This window comes from Phaethon aethereus (assembly GCF_964289735.1).
Source record: "Phaethon aethereus genome assembly, chromosome: 3".
NCBI classification, from domain to species: domain Eukaryota; kingdom Metazoa; phylum Chordata; class Aves; order Phaethontiformes; family Phaethontidae; genus Phaethon; species Phaethon aethereus.
The window spans coordinates 125,891,528-125,915,240 of record NC_138576.1 but is presented as its reverse complement, the minus strand read 5'-3'; the positions used below and the strand labels follow the sequence as shown (position 1 = coordinate 125,915,240).

At 35.8% G+C, this 23,713-nt stretch overlaps 1 protein-coding gene across 2 annotated transcripts in view; it reads right to left on the bottom strand.

Annotated features, from left to right (window-relative positions):
- Positions 1–23,713, bottom strand: part of USP34 (ubiquitin specific peptidase 34) — a gene marked incomplete at its 5' end in the record, with an annotated part of 136,592 nt that overhangs the window by 29,778 nt on the left and 83,101 nt on the right. For both annotated transcript variants that reach the window (XM_081998400.1, XM_081998401.1), the window contains 18 exons: positions 531–626; positions 722–775; positions 2,301–2,379; positions 2,862–3,015; positions 3,614–3,786; positions 4,775–4,869; positions 5,586–5,663; positions 5,759–5,815; positions 5,904–6,050; positions 8,378–8,443; positions 9,492–9,655; positions 14,743–14,926; positions 17,639–17,759; positions 17,860–17,915; positions 19,050–19,154; positions 20,418–20,570; positions 21,662–21,786; positions 22,768–22,808. In XM_081998400.1, coding sequence (XP_081854526.1) covers positions 531–626; positions 722–775; positions 2,301–2,379; positions 2,862–3,015; positions 3,614–3,786; positions 4,775–4,869; positions 5,586–5,663; positions 5,759–5,815; positions 5,904–6,050; positions 8,378–8,443; positions 9,492–9,655; positions 14,743–14,926; positions 17,639–17,759; positions 17,860–17,915; positions 19,050–19,154; positions 20,418–20,570; positions 21,662–21,786; positions 22,768–22,808 — 1,948 coding nt within the window. The remainder of the gene's footprint in view (positions 1–530; positions 627–721; positions 776–2,300; positions 2,380–2,861; positions 3,016–3,613; positions 3,787–4,774; positions 4,870–5,585; positions 5,664–5,758; positions 5,816–5,903; positions 6,051–8,377; positions 8,444–9,491; positions 9,656–14,742; positions 14,927–17,638; positions 17,760–17,859; positions 17,916–19,049; positions 19,155–20,417; positions 20,571–21,661; positions 21,787–22,767; positions 22,809–23,713) is intronic.

Here is a 23,713-nt window from a genome sequence, read left to right as displayed (position 1 = left end):
CTGATGCTCCCCATCATAAGCACAAATAATCACAATCTTCCATTGCTTTCACTTAGAATTTCACAACCCACTAGCAGAAGTGCAAACAAACAGCTGGAGCTACCATCTTATTCTGTCCTGCCTCAAAGCAGTAAGTTGCTGAGGAACTGACGGATGAAAAGGAAGGCGGCTAATGAAAATATTTCCTGTAGTATTGCGACTGTTCACAAAATGTTGATAAGCACTCACAAAAAAAACAAACAGTGCTCTGCCATTTTTTACAAATACGAAGCAGAATGATTCAGATATCTGAATTAAATACAGGACAGAATGAGAAAACGTCTGAGATTTACATACAGTGGAAATCTTCATTTACGTCCTATCTTATAACATTCTCCTAAGCTTATAACATCGCTCCCAAGCTAAATGAAAGGACTGACATCTTACTGATTTAAATTATATTTGCTTTCCTAACATTTATTCAGATTCCCAGTATGTTTAGGATTTCCTACAGTATTTTAAAGTTGGTGTTAAAACAAATCAACTTGTACCTCCAGCAATTCTGATGAAACATCAAATTTGTAGTCTTTGCCATTTTCCTCCTCTGGTTCCATCCGTTTATAAAACAGCATGTAAGCACTGTGTGTCTTTAAGAAAAAAACATCTGTATAATTTTTGCTTTGAGAGTTAAATCATGAAAGTAGAAATATAATCATATGACAAGTGTTTGAAAGAGAAATACCTTTTCAAAGGAGAAGTCCATAAATTTATCAGTAACAGAATCGTAAGTTTTTGTCTGTCAAGAAGAAAGTAAAACCATTAATTACAAGCTTTTTTAATGGCCTGGTTATTGACAGTTTGAGATAAATGTGCAAGCAAACCATTTCAGGACATTTACAGAGAGGCTGCTGATAATTTATTTCTTGCTCAAAGTAGTTGTCTTTCTGTTTTTCTTCTACAGTGGCCTACCCTGATTTTTCAGAGTTGCTATGCAATATTGTGTCCTATATCTCCTGCAATTTCCTCTCTCATCCATCTCACTGACACCTCTTTTCAGGCATCTAAAGGTATTTTATACATTTGCCAAACAAAATAATTTTTTGTTTTATTTCTGCATATTCTCTTCACCAGACGAGAGGATTTTTCTTATTCACAGGACTGTTTTAGTAAGATACTGCATTATTAATAATGTGTTTTATATAATGTTATATAATTATAAAAGAATTATCCATTCAAGCATAACCTGAGAACATTTGAGTGTTGTTCAACAGTTACTTGTATTACTACTGTGTAAAAACATTAAGACTTATGTCAAAGGATGGTGGGCTGGTGAAAAGACAAAGTTGATACTGTATTTAAAAACGTTGCACTACTGAAAGCAAACAAACATCAACTTAAGAAATGTTATCTTCTTACAATAAAAGGAACAGGCAAAACTACTTAAGTCTGTAGATCCATTAGCCTGAAAATCACCTACTAATACCAGAGTCCAAACTTGCCTGCTGAGCAACAGCATAAGCTGTACACAGATCTGACAAGTTTTTAGTTCAGTTCTGTCACCAATGAAAAAGGATCTGACTGTAAAGAGGTTCACAGACCAGAATCTGGAAATTACTGACACAAGGCATAGACAACGATCAAAAAGCCCTGTTTTTCCAGAATAAGCATAAGCTTAAAGTAATTATTCCTCTAGTCAACAGTCTGAGCAACAAAGCTATAAAAGTGAAGGATTCCTAAACTAGTTGCATACTCATTTTTTAATAAGTAAATACATAATATGATGATAAAAAATAGATATAGTGAAGAAATAACCTCTTCTCTGGAGAGAGACTTCACTGTAATGCATTTTGATTCATTAGTAATACCTATGTTATACTTCTGACAGCTGCCTTTTAAAGCCACATAAAATATCTGGACTCCTATTCACAGATTAAATGATAGTTGGTACAGGAGAAATTAAGACCCTTCTCCTTTATCGTCTTAATTTCTGTTCTACAGAAAGCGTAGAAAAACTAGAAAGCTTGCATCACCAGCTTGAGAGCAGTCTCACTTTACAAGTCTATCACCCCCAAAAGGAGGTGGAGACCCTTTGAAGAGATTGATGGTGGAAGAACAGCTGTCTACGTGAACGTAAGATAAAGTATCACCTGCACAACAAAGGCATCAAAAGTTTAATAAGACCCAGCTAACACTTCTAACTGTTTCATACGCATTCACAACAGATGGCAGACCAAAGGTGAGCACTATGGAATCCTTCAGGCAAGTTTCCAGAACAGATATTTTAATGGCTGAACATGACAAAAATGAAAGTCATAACTTACAGTCATTTCTCCACCAAAACATTCTGAAGCAAGCTGGGCAGAATCAAACGGTTTTACTTCAGCGTCATTGAAAAGATACCTGCAAAACAGTCAGCTTTTGAAACAACCGCTGTTTGTCTCTACGGGCAAATAAAGCATAATAAGCACTTAAAATGATTCTTCAGATTTAAGTATTCCTATTCATAGAAATCATAGAGTAGTTTGAGTTAGAAGGGACCTTTAAAGGTCCTTTAAGTGATGAGCAATCTACTAAATCTTACTACTCATTTCTATATATAAAGTCATTGATATTCATGCCAAGAAACAAGCATTGGCTGCAACATGAGGCTGGCATGGCACTCTCCTGCTGCCCCTGCGTCTAAGGCACTCCACAACTATTACAGCTACAACAAACTTGTGTGCTAATACATTAATTTACTTAACACCTATCAAGTTCCAACATCTTGTGCTTTTGAGGGGAACCTACAGCACATATCTCCTATACAACTACATCTGACAAAGCAAACAAGTTTCAGTTATTCAAACATAAGGAATGATAAAATTTTGTTTTGCTTAACTCACCATTTGTTGTTTTTGTAAGCATGGGGATTGACTATATCTCTGATAAAACTGTAGTAATGCCCACCATCTGCTGTTCCTGTGTGAACCGTTACACCTATCAGATCATATTCGTAACTTTCAGTTTCTTTCAAATATTCACCATCTTCCTTAAAACCTGAAATAATTTAATTCAATATTTAATCAGTTATTTCCTAAACATCTGAACTTCAATATTACACATTTCCTGTAGTTGCATTTAAATTTTTTTTCTTTTCAGCACTTCACAATGATGACAGTCAGAAACTCCATGCCCAGAACAAGCAGCATAGATCCTAATTCTTGTGAAACAGATACAGCTTTTATTGCAAAGCATCACTACTGAAGAGATTAGGACTAATAACTAAATTATTCCAAGTTAGCACATCTTATTTATGACAGCAGTTAAGTCAGACATTTGCTGAAGTTCAGGTATTACCCTGCAAAATCAAAACAGGCCAGTGACAAACTTTATGTAACTACTCAGAATTTCTCTCATACTTCAAAAACCAATTTAAGAATAATTCAAATTGAACAGTATTAAAAGAGAAATAATTGGCTATTTTTCTTATATTAAATGAAATATTTGACTTTGGGAATATAGGTTGATTAAAACTTATGTTTGATTTTATTTTCTTAAAAAGAAAATCACTAATTGTTTGCATATGTTATGTATACAGAAAGTGGTACACAGATGAGAGAGACATAGCCTGTTGAATTAATTTTATGAGACATACCTTCTTTTCTGTCATTTTTTCCCATGAGGAAATCTTCAGTGTAAGGTGTCATATCCAACCGTAAAGGGAATGAAAAATGTGTATTGACTTTTTCCTTCATCATGGTTACCATATTAAATGTATATCTCATTGTGTTGAAGCTTAAGATACGAGGTAGTTTCTTAAAACATGCCCTGAAGGATTAGAAATAACCATGATTTTTACAAGAGCTTAGTAGGTAGGAATTGTATTTTCCCAAATATTTTAAACACATTTATTTCAAACATAAAATGGGAAATCTGTTGCTAAGTCACATAGACATAAAATTCAGCTATCATAATGCCTTAGAGCAGGGAAGTCTAACTGGTAGAAGAAAGGTCAAATTTAGCCTATTGTCATGTCTTGGAAGAAGCATCAAATTTGCTCATACGGTATGAATGACAGTTTTCTAAAATGACATCATAAAATGAGTCATGAACAAATTTAACACTGCAGTCCCCCTCGTTAGACAGAGCTACTATCTTTTCACTGACAAGTTTCAATGCAGAACACAGCTTGTATTAAATCTCATAAACTTCACGTTAATGGCTTTAAAGTAGGTTACTCTTTCACCCGTGTCATTTGTAACAGCTACAAAACATCTATGAGCTTTTTCCATCTCTAACAAAGAAATTTATTAGTTGCAATATAAACACAACACAAAATTTTTATTTAGCTTTCTCTTTATTAGCAGACTTCTAAAAATATGGAAACATTTTAAAACTACGAACTTTAAGAAATCTGGGGCTAAGTATGAAACCTAAGCAATTACTCTGCATAGTGAATAACAGAAGTGCTGAACAAACTCTGAAAGAATTTGATTTTTTAAAAATGGGAAAAATAACAGATTTCAAAAGGTACTAATTAAAAATTTCTTGTTATTTACATTTTAAAAAAGGGCCATGAACATTTTACTGTCTGGGTGATCTTTTTCTAAGATACATAATATTCTTTGTTTTGGAAACTAGATTTCTTAGTTATGTGCTCATTTGCACAGGGTCCACATCCTCATAGGCCCACACAGTAGCAAATGGAATGAAAGCATAGTCTTGTTTCATCTAAAGGATTACTCTGATCCAAATGGTAATTTCAGTAATTCACTAAAAAGAAACATTAAGAATGCTTATTTATTCTTAATCATACCTTTTTTCAGCCCGCACTTTCTTCCCACAATGAGAACATGTATACATGTTGTCACCTTCCAAGGTATCTTTAATAGTTACTTCATCAAGAGATTCCTACATATAATAAACAAAAAAAGAAGGAACTTGTGTTTATCTTAGATCTTTGTACCTTGTGCTTACATGCCCTGCTTTACAAACCCCTCTCTGTCAATCTTACAGTAAGTTTAATTAACATTTCCGCAAGAAATAAAGGTGGTCAAAGGCACCAAAAAATTTACAAAAAGAGTATGCAACTGAACTAATAGAAGAGTGTGACACCGTTACAGAAAAACTAGTTCCTAACTCAACCACAAAATTAAGGAAACAATTGAGAAAAATAGTACTCAATATTCCAAGCTGTCCCAAAGAATTCAAGTGCTTTAAATTCCAAGTGTGGGGATCAATAGTTGTTTAAAAAACTCGAAAGCCTAAAAACATTTTGGTCTAAACTTCATAAGCAATAGTATGTGTATATATAGCATCTTTTGATATTTACAATTCTCTCACATAAAACACGGCCATAGCATTTTTAAAACACAGAAGGGAGTAAGTGATTACTGACTATAACGCAGTCTTTAGCTGATTCCAAATGGCACCAGCATGTTGCATTGAAAAGATGAAACAATTCAACCAAATTACCTAGTAATAACAACCTAGAAGTACATCAAAACTAGAGTACAGATACATAAAGCATCAACTTATTCAATAATGTATGGTACAGTCATTTATACTTGACTGCACCCATTTATAATTGTGATCTATGGCACACCGCTCAGCCTGGCATTACTTACATAAATATTCTTCATATCTGCCACCTGGCATCTTACTGTATAGAACTCTTCAGCAGTCTGACTTACATGCTCACAATCCTAAATCACAGCAATGAAGGAGAAAAGCAATGAAATAACTGTTTTGAGAAGTTAAAAAAACCTTGAAAAGATAAGGATAAGGAAAGAATACTTACCAAAGAAACAACATTGTTTGTGATAACACCTCCAAACAAACTTTTCACTGTATTTTTCTGTGAATGAATTAATAAATTCTGTCAAGGAAATTTGAGCAAATCTGCAAGTTTTCAAGTTCCCTCTTGCTCCGTCTTAATAACTCACCAGTTCTGGAGACATTTCTTCTATTTTTGTTATTAGGTCAGTGAAGAATTCAGTCATATCTTTCTGCTCTCCAGTGTTCAGTGGCTGCTTATCCATGGTATAGGTTTTACAGAAAGGCCTTGGATTGTATGCCTTACATTCACTTTCCTTCAGGTAAAAAAATCAAGCAGAACAACTCAACACACAAACCCTTATATTTCGAAGCTACACAGATATACCGAACACACATATACAAATCTCTATTTAAAAATACATACAGTATCTCCATATGTCTATTAGGCAACAAAGTTGTTTAAGTACTTAAATGTTTCTGATTAAATGTAAAGCTGTTTTTAACTAAACGATTATCATTGTTATGACATTCATTATTAAAATATCACACACAAAATATCATTAAATAATATTTAGTAAATACTTAATAAAACAAATCCTTAAAATAAAGTAACTTGGCTGAAGATGTGACACATCCAGTTTCTGCATATCTGTTCAGATACGAAATATAGTATGAGGAACAACAGCCTGTAGTTATGTATTTCTGGACATTACTGACTTCAATCTCGACAAGTACTTAATTCTCATTCAGACTTCTCTATGGTGTAAAACTGTATCATCTAGGTCTCAACTGCATGTGTTCAGTCAGAGAAAAGAATTTGCAGTATAAAGCAATTCTTTAGAACACATTCCCCATTCCACTGCCTTGCACACTGGGAATGCACAACTTATTTACAGCAGAAGGAACTTTGTTCTTGTAAACAACGATACACATACTGTTTTCTTTCAAGGATGTGTGGCAAGAGGGTGTTTCCTGTAAATATTACCTTTCTTGGAATAAGGTCTTTTGTCAAAGATTTTAACAACGGTAAATCTTCATGTGATTTTATGTTCCTATATTATTATATACTTATGCAAATACCTACTTTTTTTTTTCTGTGTTTCATGGCACGCATTACATGCCTGAATTCCTTTCCTCTATTTATCTTCAAAGTGACTATGAATTTCTTTCACAAAAGCCAGCGCCAAGAACAAAAACACTCAGCTCTCCTCAGTTTTCTTTTTTCATTATTTTAGAAATGTTTCACTATTTTAACAACAGTGAACACCTGTGAACTGCCTCAATTTTGTCTGGTTCCGGAATTAAAAAATCTTTAGTTGCTTTTTAATGCTTTATTTCAACAGATTAACCTTTAAAATACTGGAACAAGGAAAATGCAATGAACAAAAGTAATATATTTTACTTTATCACCAGGGAAACTGAGGCAAACAAATTGTTTCATGATCCAACGAAGAATCCAGCTCAGAACCCCTTACATCAATGTCCACGTGAAACAAGATGAATGACAATGGTGGTGGACAGACACTCATGGCGGGGCATTTGTTAAAAAGAAAAATCATTTATTGGGATCTTAGTATGGTGCTCACATATGGAATCACAACATCCTAACGGGACAGCCAGTTGGTGTTTGGTTGTGATGGAAGTTTGTTGCTAGGGTCCTTGGAGTGGCATCTTCAGTTAGACCTGGAGAGACTCCTGGAATCACCGTTTTGCTAAAGTCTTATAATCCAGCTGATAAGAGCCCTACGTGACCTCCCCAGCATCTGTGCAATTCATTACTATTCATTCACCTTAACTACATATGAAGTATCTCTTAAATATCTTAAATCCACACAAAAGACGGTCCTATGCCGTCAGTTCTGCAGGAACAGTGTTTACCAACTAGACACAGCAGAAGCAACAGTAGAACCGTCCCAGATTCCTACCTGGAGGGCTCCTGGAACAATTAGTCAAATACTTCATTGGGAAGGTACAGTCAATTACCCAGTTTCCAACTGGTCTATTGTTGGACGCTCCATTATTGCATCCAAGGAGATGCCTATCCAGGGAGCTCCTGGACCACTCGAGAGATTTAGTAATATAAGTGCACAGGGTGTCCATACAGGACAGCCATACTACGACCGTAACTAAAAAGCAGACTTGATTTTCATACTTGTAAATCATTCATAACTGAAGTGCTGTAACTATGGCAAACAACGTGTGTCCACCTGAGCATTAACGTACTAGGGCTAAAAGCCTTTAAATAAATGAAGGACATTCAGACTGTGGCACCTGAGCCTGTCATTCCCATCTATTCGCTTCACACACATTTTTTTGAGAACATTGTAGACAATCAGTAAATTTTGAGAGCTGGTGCTTGCTCATTATAGTTGGTGCCCAATATTAAACCCTATCTTAGGTTAGGATTTACACTGCCTCTTCATGAAAACTATTAAGCCGATGTCTGCTTAACTGGTTTGCTGAATAACAGCTTTAAAGCGGGTAAAATCTATTTCAGTTAAGACACTCATATACAAAACTCAGGCACAATGGACTTAAGCTGCCAAGAATTTACGTATGGAATGGTAACTACATTTTTCTTGCTTTTTTCTTTTTCTTAGGAAAACAGGATACTTTACAAAATATCCTCTTTCGCACCTACCATTAAGTATGTAAACATTTTCTGGAGTTCTAGTAGAGTGGTCTTGTGTTTCATATCTTCTGAATACTAAAAGAAATTAATAAGAGAAGACTTTACCTTTTTGCTTATGATTTTGCAAAAACAGCCCTCAAAAAGATGAAACAATCATCTTTTTAAATAAAAAAACAACCACTTTATTATGGACAATTAAGAAAAATTATTGTGTACAAGAACACAGAGAACAGTATTTTACACTTATATATATATAGCACTACCTATGCATATTTTGGCATGTCAACACTAAACCTAAGTCAAAAAGTAACTCTATTTTCTAAAAACTTACTGCAGCTAGGAGCTTTTGGGAAGGTATTACAAAAGGCTGTAGTAATTTTGGAATAATTTTTTTCAATTTCATAGATGTGTGGGAGTTCTGATCAACCCTCTATATAATGCATTTCATGTGCAGACCAGCACCTTCTCTCTTTTGTATTATTTTTATTTTTTTATAAATGGCTAATACCAGATGAAGTTAAGTGACAACTACCAATAACTTAATGATAACAAAAAAAAAATTGAGGTCACTGCCAATTAGGGTGTTTCACACATTATGTATGCCCTGTTGATGTCAGGGACCAAAACGAAACTTCTTCTTTCACAACAAATAGCTAGAAGTAATAATCTATTTCTGAAAGCTAACCAATGTATAATAATTTACAGGACTTGCTGTACTTGTGGTAGCATGAGATATACACTCTGGGACTTTATAAACATTCCAGAAGAATGGCATTTATTCTAACAAAATGACAAACTAGAAGTAAAGAAACAACAGACAATTCACATAAACCCAAACTTGAATAAATCTAGTTGATAGCAACAGAAATACAGGTTTGAGAGGTCATATTGAGAATATGAGTTTTATTACAATGACACTTTAAGAATATACTGCATTACAAATACATTTTAAAAAAAACCTCTCACTTTAGACATCAGCAAAAAGAATACAACTGAACAAAAAGCAAATAAATACTCTTTATGAAGAAATAAGTCTTAAAAGCACTTGATCAGGATTTGCACTGATTCTAAATTTAAATTTCTACCAAAATCTACACAAGGAACGTAAGACGCCAAAGCATACCTTTGCAGTAAAGATTGCTTGCCTGGCCTCTGGTATCATGTACAGTTGCTGAATAGTTGATGCCAAGTAACACGTTGCTCCGAGATTAGTTAGACCCACAAATCTACATTCAGCGCGAACATCATCATGTGGCCAATAATCCCACTTGTAAGGTGCGTGGGAAGCTGGGAAAAAATAAGTCACACATGCAGAAAAAAAGTCAAATCGAAGTACAATTTACAAAGGCATAAATACAATTAAAAGCTTCCTGCTTACATTAATAAAATACATCCTGTTTATGCATTCTACATTTACAGACACAAGCCAGACTGTACCTGCTCTTTAAGAAAATACACTATAGGCACTTCAGGAGAATCACTCGGTACAGCAGAGAGCCTTTCTAGATGCCACACTACTTTGGGTTGCAAGTGATTTGCTGTGCTCTCCAAAGCACTATTCATGGCAAGCATCACCTCTTACGCTTCTTCTAGTGATAGTATTACACGTAGTAATGGTCTTCCAGCCTCCACCTTTAGACCAAAGTTTGGTAAAACCACATAATGTTTTCATCATCAAGAGCACCCATAAATTAAACGTGGGCTGCTATGCATCTTTTGTACATAAGAACAGGTTTTTTTAGAATAGAAGCCAACCACAGCACGCTCACAACATTTGCACTGCCTAAACCACTGAGAACATGCTTATAGCTGGTAACGTACAACACTTACAAGCTCCCAAACGTACACCAGTCATTCCCCCAGCACAAAAATTACTCGTAATTTCTACTACCTCTTCCTATGCACCCGTGTCACATTAAAAGAAAGCAAAGCAGAGTCTCAGCACCCAGAGACTCAAGCTAGGGAGCCTTCCCTTCACATAAGAAACACTGATTTTGTAACAGAGATAGCCACACATGAAGCAAGACCTTCCTTTTCAGAAGAGACGCTGCTTTCAGAATGACATCTACTATAATGGATGCCAGGCTAGCAAAAGATCTTTTTCAACCAGTACAAAAGACGGATAGATGCTTATCAGAGTTAAGACACTGAAGTGCAGGGAAACAAAGTGGTTGGCTATACACAAGCTTGAATAAACTTGGGAAGAGTTTTTATAGGAAGAGAAGGAGTATTTTTTACTGCACTTCAAAGCTATATGTATCAAAGAAATCTGCCATCTACAAGAAAAATAGGCGTAAGCAAGAAGTGAATTGCCTAGAGAAGCAGATTGAAAAGACATTTTATTTTCCTGTAAGCTTTTTATTCCTCTATATTTCATACCAGATGTAGCAATCTATTTCTTACACAGCATGGCACTAGACAAGTTAGGCAAGTCTGACAGACTCTTCTTAATAAGCTTTGTTCTGATATGGCTGCCAAGAAATTGGAAGAATGGGAAAGTTCTCCTCATCTGCCAGTCAAGAAGATGGTAACCAAACTAGACAAACCATTTGTAAGTGATTAGTACTGCTTCTAGACACTGACAGGCCTCTCTTTCTAGCATCCCATGCAGGAGAATGGAACAGGGAATTAATCATTTGAGCTGCAGAGGCAACTAGATGACACAAGCACTAAATTACAGAGGAACTAATCCAGTGTCCAAAGAAATTCACTGCAGCCTATCTTCCCTGGTATGCAAAGAGTTTGACACAAAAGCTTGCAATGAGTCTAGCTTTGCTATTCATCCCCAAGGATATCATTCTCCAAAAACATAGTGTCCTACAAATAATGCAGCACCTCTGTTGAAGTATATGCTCAGTTGTACAGGGGAAAAAAAAAGGCAAAAAAGTAGCCTGGATTTATTTTACAGTCCACAAAAGCTACGTGGGTTTAAGATTTACATTTTAAATCCTTAATTATTTTGTCAAAGATTAAAGGCTCATTAAGGATTCTTCTCAATTCATACTACCAGCTACAAATTCAGGAAACTATTTGGCATCCTCTCAACAGATCCTCACATCTTCGGAGACCAGATCCACAAGACGTTCTGTTGCACAACAAATAATTGTTGTAATCTTCATTTTGGCATTAGCATCAAAACATGTATTAGCCCTGCAGCTTCAACTAGGGAAGGAAAGAGTTTTAATTCTCCTGTTTCAACAAATCTCAGTAGCATGACCTCATATTACCTGGTTATATTGGGCTGATCAACCAGTTGAAACAAAGCTCTCCTCCACATTTAACCTCCTAAGGAAAGTAATGAGTATGACAGAAGAACACAAAATTCCCTTTCCTTAACTGGAATCCTTAAATTGCAGCATCTTAATTCACCCCTTCTGACATCAGGACTCAGCATCTATCACTCTGCTTACAGCTCATCAAGTTGTAACTACAAAAAAATCGGATGACTTCTTTATACTTCATGAGAACAGTTGGGAGTATCTTCCTTCAACTTCAGGCTGACCAAGGACTTTCAGAAATTGGACAAGGAATTCCTCAGGAAGATCCTGTTTTCTCCACCCTAGGAGTTTTCAGCAACTGTCTTCAATAAAAGTTTTCCGTCTTCCATATGGATCTTAACTAGATAGGTAAATTTGGGCCTCATTTACGTCTGTCGTCTTTATTTCTCACTGTCATTACAGAAAACAGCCTCTTCTCAGGAAGAGATAGGAGAAACTTCTAACCCAACCAAAATATTCACGTTCTATTTTAAGCAAAATAAAAGTGAATTTCTTCCTCTCTGAATGACGGCTCATTTCTCTATATTCCACCTTCTGATCATACTTCTGCTCCAAACATAAGACACTATCTTAAACTTCCTGGAAAGCAAAGCAGCTGGTCTTGTTTTCCTCCTTTGAACTGAATGTTTTTATTAGTCTTGGTCTTTAAAGAAAGCAAAACTCCAAAACACTGCAAGACATTTTGTGAACAGAAGGTATCTAAATCCATTTTTCTGTAAGATCAGAGTCTGCATTAAGTGTGAAGCCCTCCCTGTTGAGAAAAGGGAGAAGAGTCAGCTGACATCAGCTACTTAACAGTTCATTTCCTATGTATCATTTGCTGAAAATGCACGAAGGCTTCCCTATGTCTTCAGTTAAAAACACTGTATCTGTGAAGCGGGAAAAAAGCAAGCAAATAGTTCTATCCATCTATGAAGGCAGCTACGTGAGTGGAAATTTTAAAGAAAAATGCTCCTGCAGTTAAAACTTTACTACAACTACTTTACATTACTCATACTAGTATAAGTCTGAAGAACAGTATACAGCTGTACATTTTAATATGACTGCCAGAATAGAGTCTTAGTAACAGCATTTTTAATTAGAACCCTAACTTTTTTTTCCTGTCCCAAGGAAAATGTACTCGATATCCTTTAAGAAGATGGGGTTTTTTGAAAAATTTTACTTTATTTTGCTGCATTAAATTAAAGCCATCTCTTAAGAGCATCCTGGCTTCAATCAGGAGTGTGAGAAAAAATGGTAGAATGGCAGAGACAGCAATTGGTGAGACTAGAGGACAGCAACTGTACAGTTGTTGTTGTTGTCCCACCACAACAACAGTGGCGGGACTGAAAATTTCTCCAATGAACCACAAAACTAAAACTTTAAAACCAAAGACAGTATGAAAATTTATAGTGTTTTCCTTAATACTTCTCCTAAGAAGAATGGACAGACAGGCCTAAGACTAAGATTTTTAAAGACGAATAAGATTACAGAGATAAGCAAAGTGGAAAAATCCAGTTTTAAGAATCTTTGGATCACATCAATGGACTAACAAGACTTTAAACAAATAAGGTATCAGAAGTCCTGTGTCAGTAGCATGTCAGAAAGAGACAATGGCACTCTGCCAGTTGGAATAAAATTAACATTCACGAAACTGAGATACACTGAACACGGAGCAGGAGCACAGACCAGATGGCTCTGGAGAACTCAGGAAGGAACAAACAATCTAAGAGGGGAGTATTTGGAAGAAAGTAGCAACTATGGTCAATGTTACAAGAAACTTCAGCACCTAGGAATTACTGGGATTTGGAGTGAGAAAAATATTAACTGTAAAAAGTGAATGATTGCACCTGGAGAGAAACAGACAATCTCAGCAGCAGCAGATATACTCACAGCAAACAGAAATATCCAATATTTTCATAAAACATATTCTTCAGAGTATCATCCCTGAACATAGGAGACTTTGAAGGCTTTTTAGAAGGCCCCAGGCATATGAGTACAGAACACAAAACATTTCTACGATGATATTTCCCTTTTGCTTCCTGAATTGTAAGGCACTAAATCAATTCCATAGATTATAATAAATTACAGATCCTCAGGTTACAGGAATTTAAGACGGGCATTTGAAAGGAAATCTATCAAGCTAAAAATGCATAATGAGAATTTGCAAATCAAAGATAAAATATTAACTAACTTCAAATTTTGGTAATTTACATATTATACACAGGAATTGAGTTTCCAAAACACAGGAAGCATGAAAGCCAAGAGGCATAACAAAATTGTATTAACACTGTATGCAGACATCTGGGTACAGACTGAAAGTCAACTACAAAGATATTAGAGACTCTGAAAACATGACAGTGCTGTGAATAGCCAACACATCTACAGTACCTCAGTGTGGTTTATATACTTTGGTTTATGTATAAACATGCTACGTTTCTCTATGTTAGAAAGGGAAAACAGAAATTAAAAACCAGCACAAGTCAATGAAACATGTAAAATGCACTCCAAGATTATCTCTGTGCCAGTGTCATTTAGGAGAACCACATTCTTTAAATAACCCGTATTTAACAACAGAGGATCTGAAAATTATACACGTGATTAAATCCACTCATTTGCTAGGTGAGCAAAAGATGTCTATATCTGCTCTGCGACACTATCTTACTTACGATGATATTTACTATTGTAAGTAGTAGAGCTACCAAGGGGAATTTTAAGAGCAGTGTTAGTGGCAACTTCGTTAGTACTTTTGGAAAGTGGGACTATTCAGTTTAAATCGAAAAATACTGCGCGTCACTTTTGCAGTTCCCTGTTTCTACCTATGCATTCTTAACAGATCATTATTCTTAGGAAGTCGTTAAAACCAGACACTTCTGATGTATTTCAGGAGGAAACGGAAACTCCATGACCACAGTACTGTTCACAACGGTGGCTAGCCATCCCCATCACGAACATGCAGTCTGCAGAATGGGAGTCTGTATGACAAGTACACTCCTATTTTCTTTACTGAGCTTTATAAATCCGAAAACTCAAAACAAAACCAAAATCCACAGAAAATATACATGGACTAGTTTCCCACAAAATACTCAAAAGCTATATATGAATAATGGTTCTTACACTGCATATGTTGTGCCATAACCCAGTTGTGGAGCAGCCTGTAGTTTTCCACGGACCCCTTTACCATTTCTACCAACAAGTCATAAGCAGCAGCCCTTGAAGAATGTGACTTGCATTTTGGCTGTTGTCTATCTTTCAAACTTGGCAGCAAGAACAGAAGATTGAAGATGTCTCTCAGAAATTCCTGTAAAAGGGTTCAATCAGCAGGTTTAACAGTTTGAACACATTCTTAAAAGATGACAGTCATGTATTAACAATCTTCTAGAAACTGTTACAGACTTTCTATACCTCTATCATTTACAGAACAATTCTGTACAACATCTGCAACCCTAAAAAATTGTATTTAAGCCTTAAATATATTAGTGTGTCATTTTAGTTGTCTACATAATCAGACAAGAAATCCTCTGCCGAATTTTCATTTCCCCCCCGCCAAAGATATCTTCCTGAATTTTTTTTAGGGACAGAATTCTTCCTCCATTTGTAGAGCACAGGCTACCATCCAGCTATTCTTCTTCATTCTACTATTTCTAGACAGTAATTAAAAAAATGTCCCTCCTGAATTTCCCCATTCAGGTATAATCAGCTAAGCAGCCTTTTAATGTTAAAAGGCCAACTGCTGTAAAAGATAACTAAATTCTAAATATTTCCAAAAATGGCCTTCTGTAGAGTGCGCAACAAAATCACCATAAAAACCCTTGTTCAGGTGTGCAGGGAAATTCCTACAGTCTTAATATAAAATCTTATAAACAGGGTGTCATGCTCACAGCTGACTAATATGGAGAGGTCTTCTGGCCTATAGTTAACCAAAGTTCTTCCAGATTTCTCCCCACTTTGGAGAAAGAAAATGCCTAAAATAAAAAAATAAATAGATACCTGGTTTCTGGGTAGTTAGTCTGTACCAGGAGTGCTTGTGGGGCAGCAGTCTGATTCCTTTTCATTCCTAACCATACCTGTCAGGTGTAGATGATTACAGCTCGTCAGCAGACAAGCTGCATCTACTAAGTGGAGTTTTAGACTGTGCTTCCAGCTGCAGCCTAGTGCTGTTCTGAAGCCCTTTTCAAACAGGTGTTTCAACACACCAGCCACCTTAGGGTGTCCCAGATTAGAAAAGCAGTAACTTCAGAGATCTGAATCTATCTTTTTCTGATTAACACTCTCAATCTTGTATTTTTGCTGATTATCTTCCCTGCCCCAACATGTCAGAAATCAAAGAACTCTATAGATGATTTTGCTCAGAGGCTAAATGCAAAACCCCGATCTTATTAAAAATATATCTCTCTACCATCAAAGTGGCCTTAAGATATACCTTTCTAGTGAAGATGTGCTAGCTACTGTCTATTAAAAATGTACTTTTGTCCACTTAGTGTAAAATAAGGTAGGCAGTGTTTATCTATAAAAAGACATCAAAGAAGGAAGATCGAGTATCTATTGTTGTAACAAAATGTGACCTTTAAAGTTTGACAATATTTGCCAGGCAATAATTTTGTTTACTTAATAAGAGAAGAAATCTGTAGGAAAGCAAAGGCCCAACGGAGCATCACGATCCTCTGGGCAAGTCTAAACTATCATCAGTATTTGCCAGTGGATTTTCCTGGATATTTTTTCACCAGCCTTTGCCCAGAGGGAAGCGTGCGGTTTCACAATACAAAACTCTTCACTAATGGACTTTATAATGTGCAGTTAAGAAGTGTTTTTGATTTTACACAGAATTAAAAAAATTAACAGTAGATCATGACTTAGTCACAGAAAATGTACTAAGTCCCTGTCTCTCAGCAAAGCCAATTTTTGGGAATTTTGTTGTGGATACTGCTCTGTTCATTCATTCTGTGAATGCTCACATTCATCCATTTTTCAAATCAATTTTGCTTTCCTCTTACACTTTTCATATAGCCAACCTACATAAATCTGATCTTTGCATACCTCTTGTATTTTAATTTCTACATCATCCTCCACACTGCACTCTGTGAATCAAAATCTTGCTCTAACTTAATCTGCAAGCTCTCCATACTTAAAATACACTTATTCTGGGAGAATTACATAGTAGTAGTCTTTTAAAATGCTGTCAGCAATATTACTTTATGTTAGGCAGTGCACAATGTGGACACTATTAAAACTTCTGGACACTAAAATCACCTTCAGGGCCATTTTCTGATAACAGTGTGACACACAGGATATATGCAACGTAAGTGGATACAGGGGACTATTTTCCTGGTGAAACCTTACTAAAGCTCAGTACATGTAAGTACATAAAGCTCAGCTCAATCATAAGCTCAGTACAGTCTATTGGAAAAAAAAAAAAAAAATCACTTCAAGTCAGTTTTTACATCAGGCAAAAATGTCAGTGTAAGTCAGCTTCCACACCGTGAATTTATTCTTTTTCTTTTTTTTAAGACAATGTGGCCCCAAAACACGAAGTAGAAATTTTTTAGCAGCTTCCCTGCCTAGCCACTCTCCCATCTTACAAGCACAGGTGGAATGTAATGTTCTTGTACCAGGTGTCTGCCACTGGGTAGACGCAGAGCTTAAAAGCTACTTTTAGATGACAGCTGTCCCAGGATATGGTTAAAAAGCAGCTGTTGTTAATGATTTTTAAACCAATTAATGTGGATCAATACTAAAAACATTTAAAGAAAAAAATGAAAATAAATAAAATTTCTAGGATGTGAGCACCCTATCCTCAAATTAAATATAGTTAGAACTGTTACGTACTACTTTTTAATAAAGGAATTATATGTGTTGTGTGTTTCCCCTTCATCCTAAGGCCAGTAATATGATATACTCTCATATATTGAGCCCTGCAATCAGGACAGCAGGAAAAAGTGAAATTAACAAAGTACAGTAAGAAGAGATGACACTATTTTGATCTCTTCACGGTCTTTCAGTGTCCTTTTCTTACCTGGCCTTCACGAGAAAATTTAAAGGGTGGTTTGTGCTTAATAACACTTGTTGCAAGACGAAGTAGTCCTGTAAGTCCATCATCTTCTATATTACCATCTTGATGGTCTAGGATTTCTCTGCTATATATACACATAAGTACAAAATAAATGTTAAAATTCTGTCCCCCTAGCAATAAATATAACTCAACTTCTAAGTGAAATTACTGTTAGCAAACCTTACCTCCGAATGCAGTCAGCAAGATGTCTTGCTAGTGCATCTAAATCAAGCAGTGTGGTCTGATTAAAAATAAAGAAAATGGAATATAAATGGAAAACACTTATGTACTTCATGAATTACAACTTATAAGCCTAGTTTTAAACTATGGTTGTGCTTTTGGATGAAATTTTGTTATTGCACACAGGAAAACAGGGACAATTAAAACTTCTCTTTCAAACATCCTTGCAACAATATTTTAATACATTTTTATAAAATCATTTATTTAATATGTTTTTAAAAATCAATGCTGTACAGTTCAAATGAAGTCATATTTATTCTTTCAGTTCCAGATCCCAGAAATATACTGCATCTACATACCAAAAAAAAATGGAATAGTAATATTTTGAAGAGAAGCGTTTAATTGTTGTTTCTCACAAGAACACACAGTTTGTTGTTAGAAGGCTGAAAAGTCCCATTAGCATTTCTTGTTTGAGCAACATGCAGAGAAGCAAGCAGAATTGCAGCCTAGCTAAGAGATTCAATTAATAAAACACACATGGAAGGAAGCTGAGCAGAGGAATGATGGGGGGAGGAAGCAAAATTTTTGCCTCTACTGAGAACATTCAGAGTTAGGAGAGGACAAGACTTTTCCGTTCTGGAGAAACTAGAATTAATTTTATCTTTCTTTCCCACACTTCTGCCACAAGACTGAGAATGAACTAGAGAGATTTATGCAGCGCCACCAGCCAGCACAAGCAGTTGCAGTTTGCCCAAAAGGTAACTTGAACCCTTTAGAGATGTTTCAAAAGTTGTGAACAAGTTTTCTAACCTGTGCTTAAGTGTCTGTTAACTGAAATTTTTTCCTCTTTCAGCTTTAGTCAAATACTCGAGTACCTCCTCCACAGACCACATTGAAATTATCAACAGTGAATCTCACAGATAATTGCAGCATTCCCCAATGTCTGTTACCTTCACCTAAGTTCACCCTATTTGTCTATTATACCCATTCCCCTTTCTTGACTCTACAGATTCGGTATCTGAAGTTTCCTTTGGCCAAGAGCTACTTAATACGCATCAGGAGACAGGAAAGATCCAAGAGCTGTTCACAGCAGTTCACCGCATCTTAACTAAAAATGTCTCATACTGAAGTAAAAGTGGTCTGAATACCCAAATTTAAAAAGCAAACATTCATATGAATGCAAAGCAAGACATACCTGACTTGCATCTTTGACATGTATGTTATCAATCAGTTTGCACAGCAGCCAAAAATATTCCTTACAACCTGGTCGCAGCACTGTGTCTTCTTCATAATCCTCTATCTGTGAAAAGAAATTGCTTTTGTTCTGAAGTACATCAGACAAAATAACTGTGTATTTAAAAAAATGTAGTAAACCCAGTAACTGTTCCAAGAATATTACTTTCTACAAGCCCCTATTTAAGATAAGCCAAGTACAAGAACAATATATTTTACAATGGAAACAGTGCATGTTCTATTTTTCTTCTGAAATTTTTATTAATTTTCTTGAATGGTTATTGGGATGATCTGCCAGACACTTAAGAAAAAAAAATTAAAATAGTATTGACTCCATCCTAACCACTGCAAATTGCAAAAGTTTCAATATTAGACTAGACAAAATGGGTGCAACTTTGGCTGAATTCAACATTAGCTAGTACAACTCTAATTTTAAACTCTTCTGAAAGTGAGTCAAATAATGCAAAACCTTCTGTAGATTGTTTTAATTTAACTTTTTTCTTTTTTAATATCAACAAAGTTTAAAATGAAAGCAGACTTAAACTGAACGAGCCACTCTAACCTGAAACCAAATGCCACACAGGGTCACAAGAGTAACTGCTCGACAGACCCAAAATCCAGGTTCACACTTCACTGCCATATAAGTCCATACATGTGCTGTCCTTCAGATCTAGCTACATCAACTGAAGTCAGCACAGCCTCCTCTGATATGCATTGCTAGGTCTACAATCCCTAACTGACTTCAGGCAAAATCATCCAGGTTAGTTCAAACCATCTCTATTAACCTGCATCCATTAACAGTGAGAACTCCTCCTGAAGTAGCTCTGACAGCATCCACAGAGTCTCTTCTATTTAGTAGAGCTGAGAGGACAATACTACTCCAACATAAAAACAGCAGCAATTGACTGGGGAACAGTAACATTCAGCCACAACAACAGAGGGTACCTATGTACACGTAAAACAACGTACTAGTTTATTTATGGACTTACCTACATTTAAAAGGGAAATTGAGGCATATATTGAAAACACAGCTGTGATTCCCTAACAGTGCGTTACGTCGACACTAAAATGCCAGAACAAGAGTGCTTCCTAAATGCTCCTCTGCATTTCTCCAAGCACAGGCAAGCTCTAAATTACTGTAGTGCCACAGCTTTAACCACTTCTGTGAAGTTTCTGGAAGCAGCTAAACCAAAAGTCTTAATATCTCAGCATATCAGAAACAGTATTGCACACATAATGATAATGTGTGCTATAATTTTTTATTTTTATATTAACAAAATTAAGTTTAAATAGATCTTTGATAAAGTCTCGTAATTTCTTATATTCTTACCCGGATCGGTTTCAGAGCTTGAGCATCAGGGAGAAATTTCAATAATGTTGATGCAGCCAGCAGCAGAAAGGATCGATTAATTGAGTCTCCTCCATCCAGACCGGAGAGAGATAACTTGTATAAACCATTGCAAGACTCATGGCGAACAGCAGTCTTTATGAAAAATAAAAGAATTAAATGATTATACACATTATTTAGAACTTTTTTTTTTCTTTTGTTGACTTTTCTTTCAGATGTACATAATTAAGTTTCTCTCATAATATCTATCAGGTTATCAAGGCAGCACATGCCCTTCTAAAAACACATACAACAAGCAATATACGTTTAAATTACTTACAGAAAACTGCAAAAGATACTGTTCTAACAAAAAAGCTGATTTGTCTGTGCCCCTTGTCTCTTGAGTTATGTATTTTCTACAGTAAAGATTACAGCCTATTACGAAAATAGAAAATATCACAACTGGGCAAATTAGGGAAACTATGTGATACTGGAACCTATACTTACTCATCCCTAACTATGGTCAATTTGTTTAATTTCCTTAGAAGACTTATTTTCTTCTTTCTTTTATTCTTTCTTAAGGAAAATATCCACTATCTCTAATCCAGCTTTGGAAGTTTGCACTCTTTTTTTCCCCAGGGTTTTAAAATGAAGTCAGCAAGTAAGCTTTTTCTGTGCTAGAGTAATAAGGAAACAGATAATAACTATCACATCATGTCCATATTGCCCCTTTAGGCAACCACTAGTGTATACAAAAAATTTTCTACTATGCATATCTTTATGCAATTTTCAAGTTTTTCTTATATCAGAAAAAATTACTTAAAGCTAAGCAAAGATTTGCTAATGCTGCACTTTTTTTAGATCAAGTCTCATTCACCTCATTTTGTGACGAAAAGTATAGCTGAAAAAGTAATATAATGGAGGGAAGTATATTTAATCCACGTTAAAGTGCATCACTCTGAAATTTCAACAAATTATAATGAAAAAAATCACCTCCAAACAGAAGCCAAGAATAAGGATGAGAGTTTATAAACTGGTTAGCAATCAACCACAAATGTGCCATCTTACACAGTATTTCAACTACAACTGATTATTTCTTAAATGGGATTGCAAGTAACTGAGTCAGATCCTGCCTACTTTGAGCAGGAAGCAACATGTTTTGAATTTAATGGAAGCTTGAAACTAAAGTTAATCTTGTTCCACATTATGCACTCATTAGTAATGCACTAACTTCTCCTTTAACATACCTCTGGAATAAGAAGGGTAAGTTTCTTTAGCCAGTCTTGCAAATGATCACTGTCCGCCAGACTGGATTTCACCAAGGAACAGCAGTGAGCCCAACTCACCAAGAGCCACATGGAATAATGAGTGACTGAAAGGAAATAAGGTAGAAGTAAATCACGCTGTATAACAGAAGAGGATTTTTAGGTCAAAGAGTTCCATAGTTCTAGAATATGAGACGTTTATGTCGGTCATACTAACGTACAAGACTAAATCCTCACTAGCACGTAGGATACTGCCTAAACTCAGAATTTTACCAGTATGCTTACTAAATAGTGACCATTGTACGACTGATGACAATTAAATTAGGTTACTCTGAGTATTACCAGTCTGGGGCGCAATCCCTTCCTGCATCTCTACTTCTTAAGCAGTGAGCTGGTACTTTGCTAACGGGCTGCATCATCTCTTAACATGAAAATTTCCCTGGACTAACTAGTATATCTGTTCCTTTCTTCGTAACAGCTAAAAGTAAGACTTTGGTAGGTGATACATAGCATTTTCTGAGAGCTCGAGTTCAGAGACATTAACATCCGCAGGGGAGAACAAAGTGGAAAAACTGAAGGCAACGTATAAGCCTAGGAGGACACCCCCACACTTAATGCACGCCTGTGCTGCGCTTTGGACAATTACTTTCACACAGACTTAATCTGACACAGGTCATTTAGACCTTTTGTAAGAAATGTCCACAAGAGGGATAGATGGGGGAGCTCCAAGGAATTCTGGGCCCCGAATGATTTCTGTAAACCAGAGGAAAGGTGACTAATGGTGACTCTATTATGATGTTATACATGTTGCTCTTTGGAAGAGAAGAATACAGCTGGTTCTCCTACCAAAATCAGCTCTTCTGGAGATGAAGGCATAGCTATAGTACAAAATTTCAGTTCATATAAAACAATTTCCAGAAGGGAATTCCAGTGCATATTCCCCCCTAGATTATAACAGTCCTATCACTACCAAGGAATACAGTTTTACAGCACTCTAATGGTGGAATAAAACAAACACGTAATTTGTTATCTTCAATACGTTTTTGTTACTACTAGTTCATAATATATAGCTATTTTGCAGCACTAACCTTCATGTCTTGATCTGTGATCAGACTGAGCTTTCAACACCCTGAACAGGAGGAAGAAGATAAAGCCATTTGAACTCTATCATAGAACGTAACAGATTATCACTTAGAAATACAGGTACACACAAGTAACAAACACAGTTATTCTTAAGTACCCACTAAGAGAACTAAAATTTTCATCTTAGGATTCATTTCTTGCAGCATGCAAAATCAGCAACAATAATAAAACTATGAAAATCTTCAAGTCACCCCCTCAAAGCTTTACTGACAACAGATAAAAAGTCAAGAAAAAATACCCACAACCCCTTTATTTTATCCAAAAAAGAGATGATGTAAAATAGAACTAAGAACCGACCCATAAAGCAAGCTAGTATTCTTCAGAGAACCACACTTTGAACAAACATTTGCTCACTTTAGAAAAATTTTAAATGTTTGTACTTATTTACTTACTTTTTATAAATTGCAATAAAAGGTTATAAATCAAAAATATACTGTATATATTTAAAACTATTCCTGCAACTCAACTAGAGGTTAAAGTTAGGCACACTTGCAGCCTTAACCTGAAATGCTCTGAATGCCCTTAACAATGTTTTAAATACATGGTAAAACACACTATCCACTACTTGGAATCCACCAATGCAGTGAAACAGCTGATCTCTCCACCATCAGACCGACTCTGTCATGATGTCTCAGGACAAAAGGCAAAAAGGACACAAATCTCAACCACCTGTTTCTGAAGGTAAAATTTTCCCTTCAGTACATGCACACTCAATAAAGGCTAATTTCAGCAGTAATAAGCTAATGTTATTAGGATGGGAAAAGTAAGTCAAAACCGGCAGATGACTAAGCAGCCTAAAACTGAATTTATTTTAATTTCTCCTTCACACTGCCTTGAAATTGAGAATGCTAACTGCTACGGACAGAAGAAAGAAATGGTTTTGGCATGAGA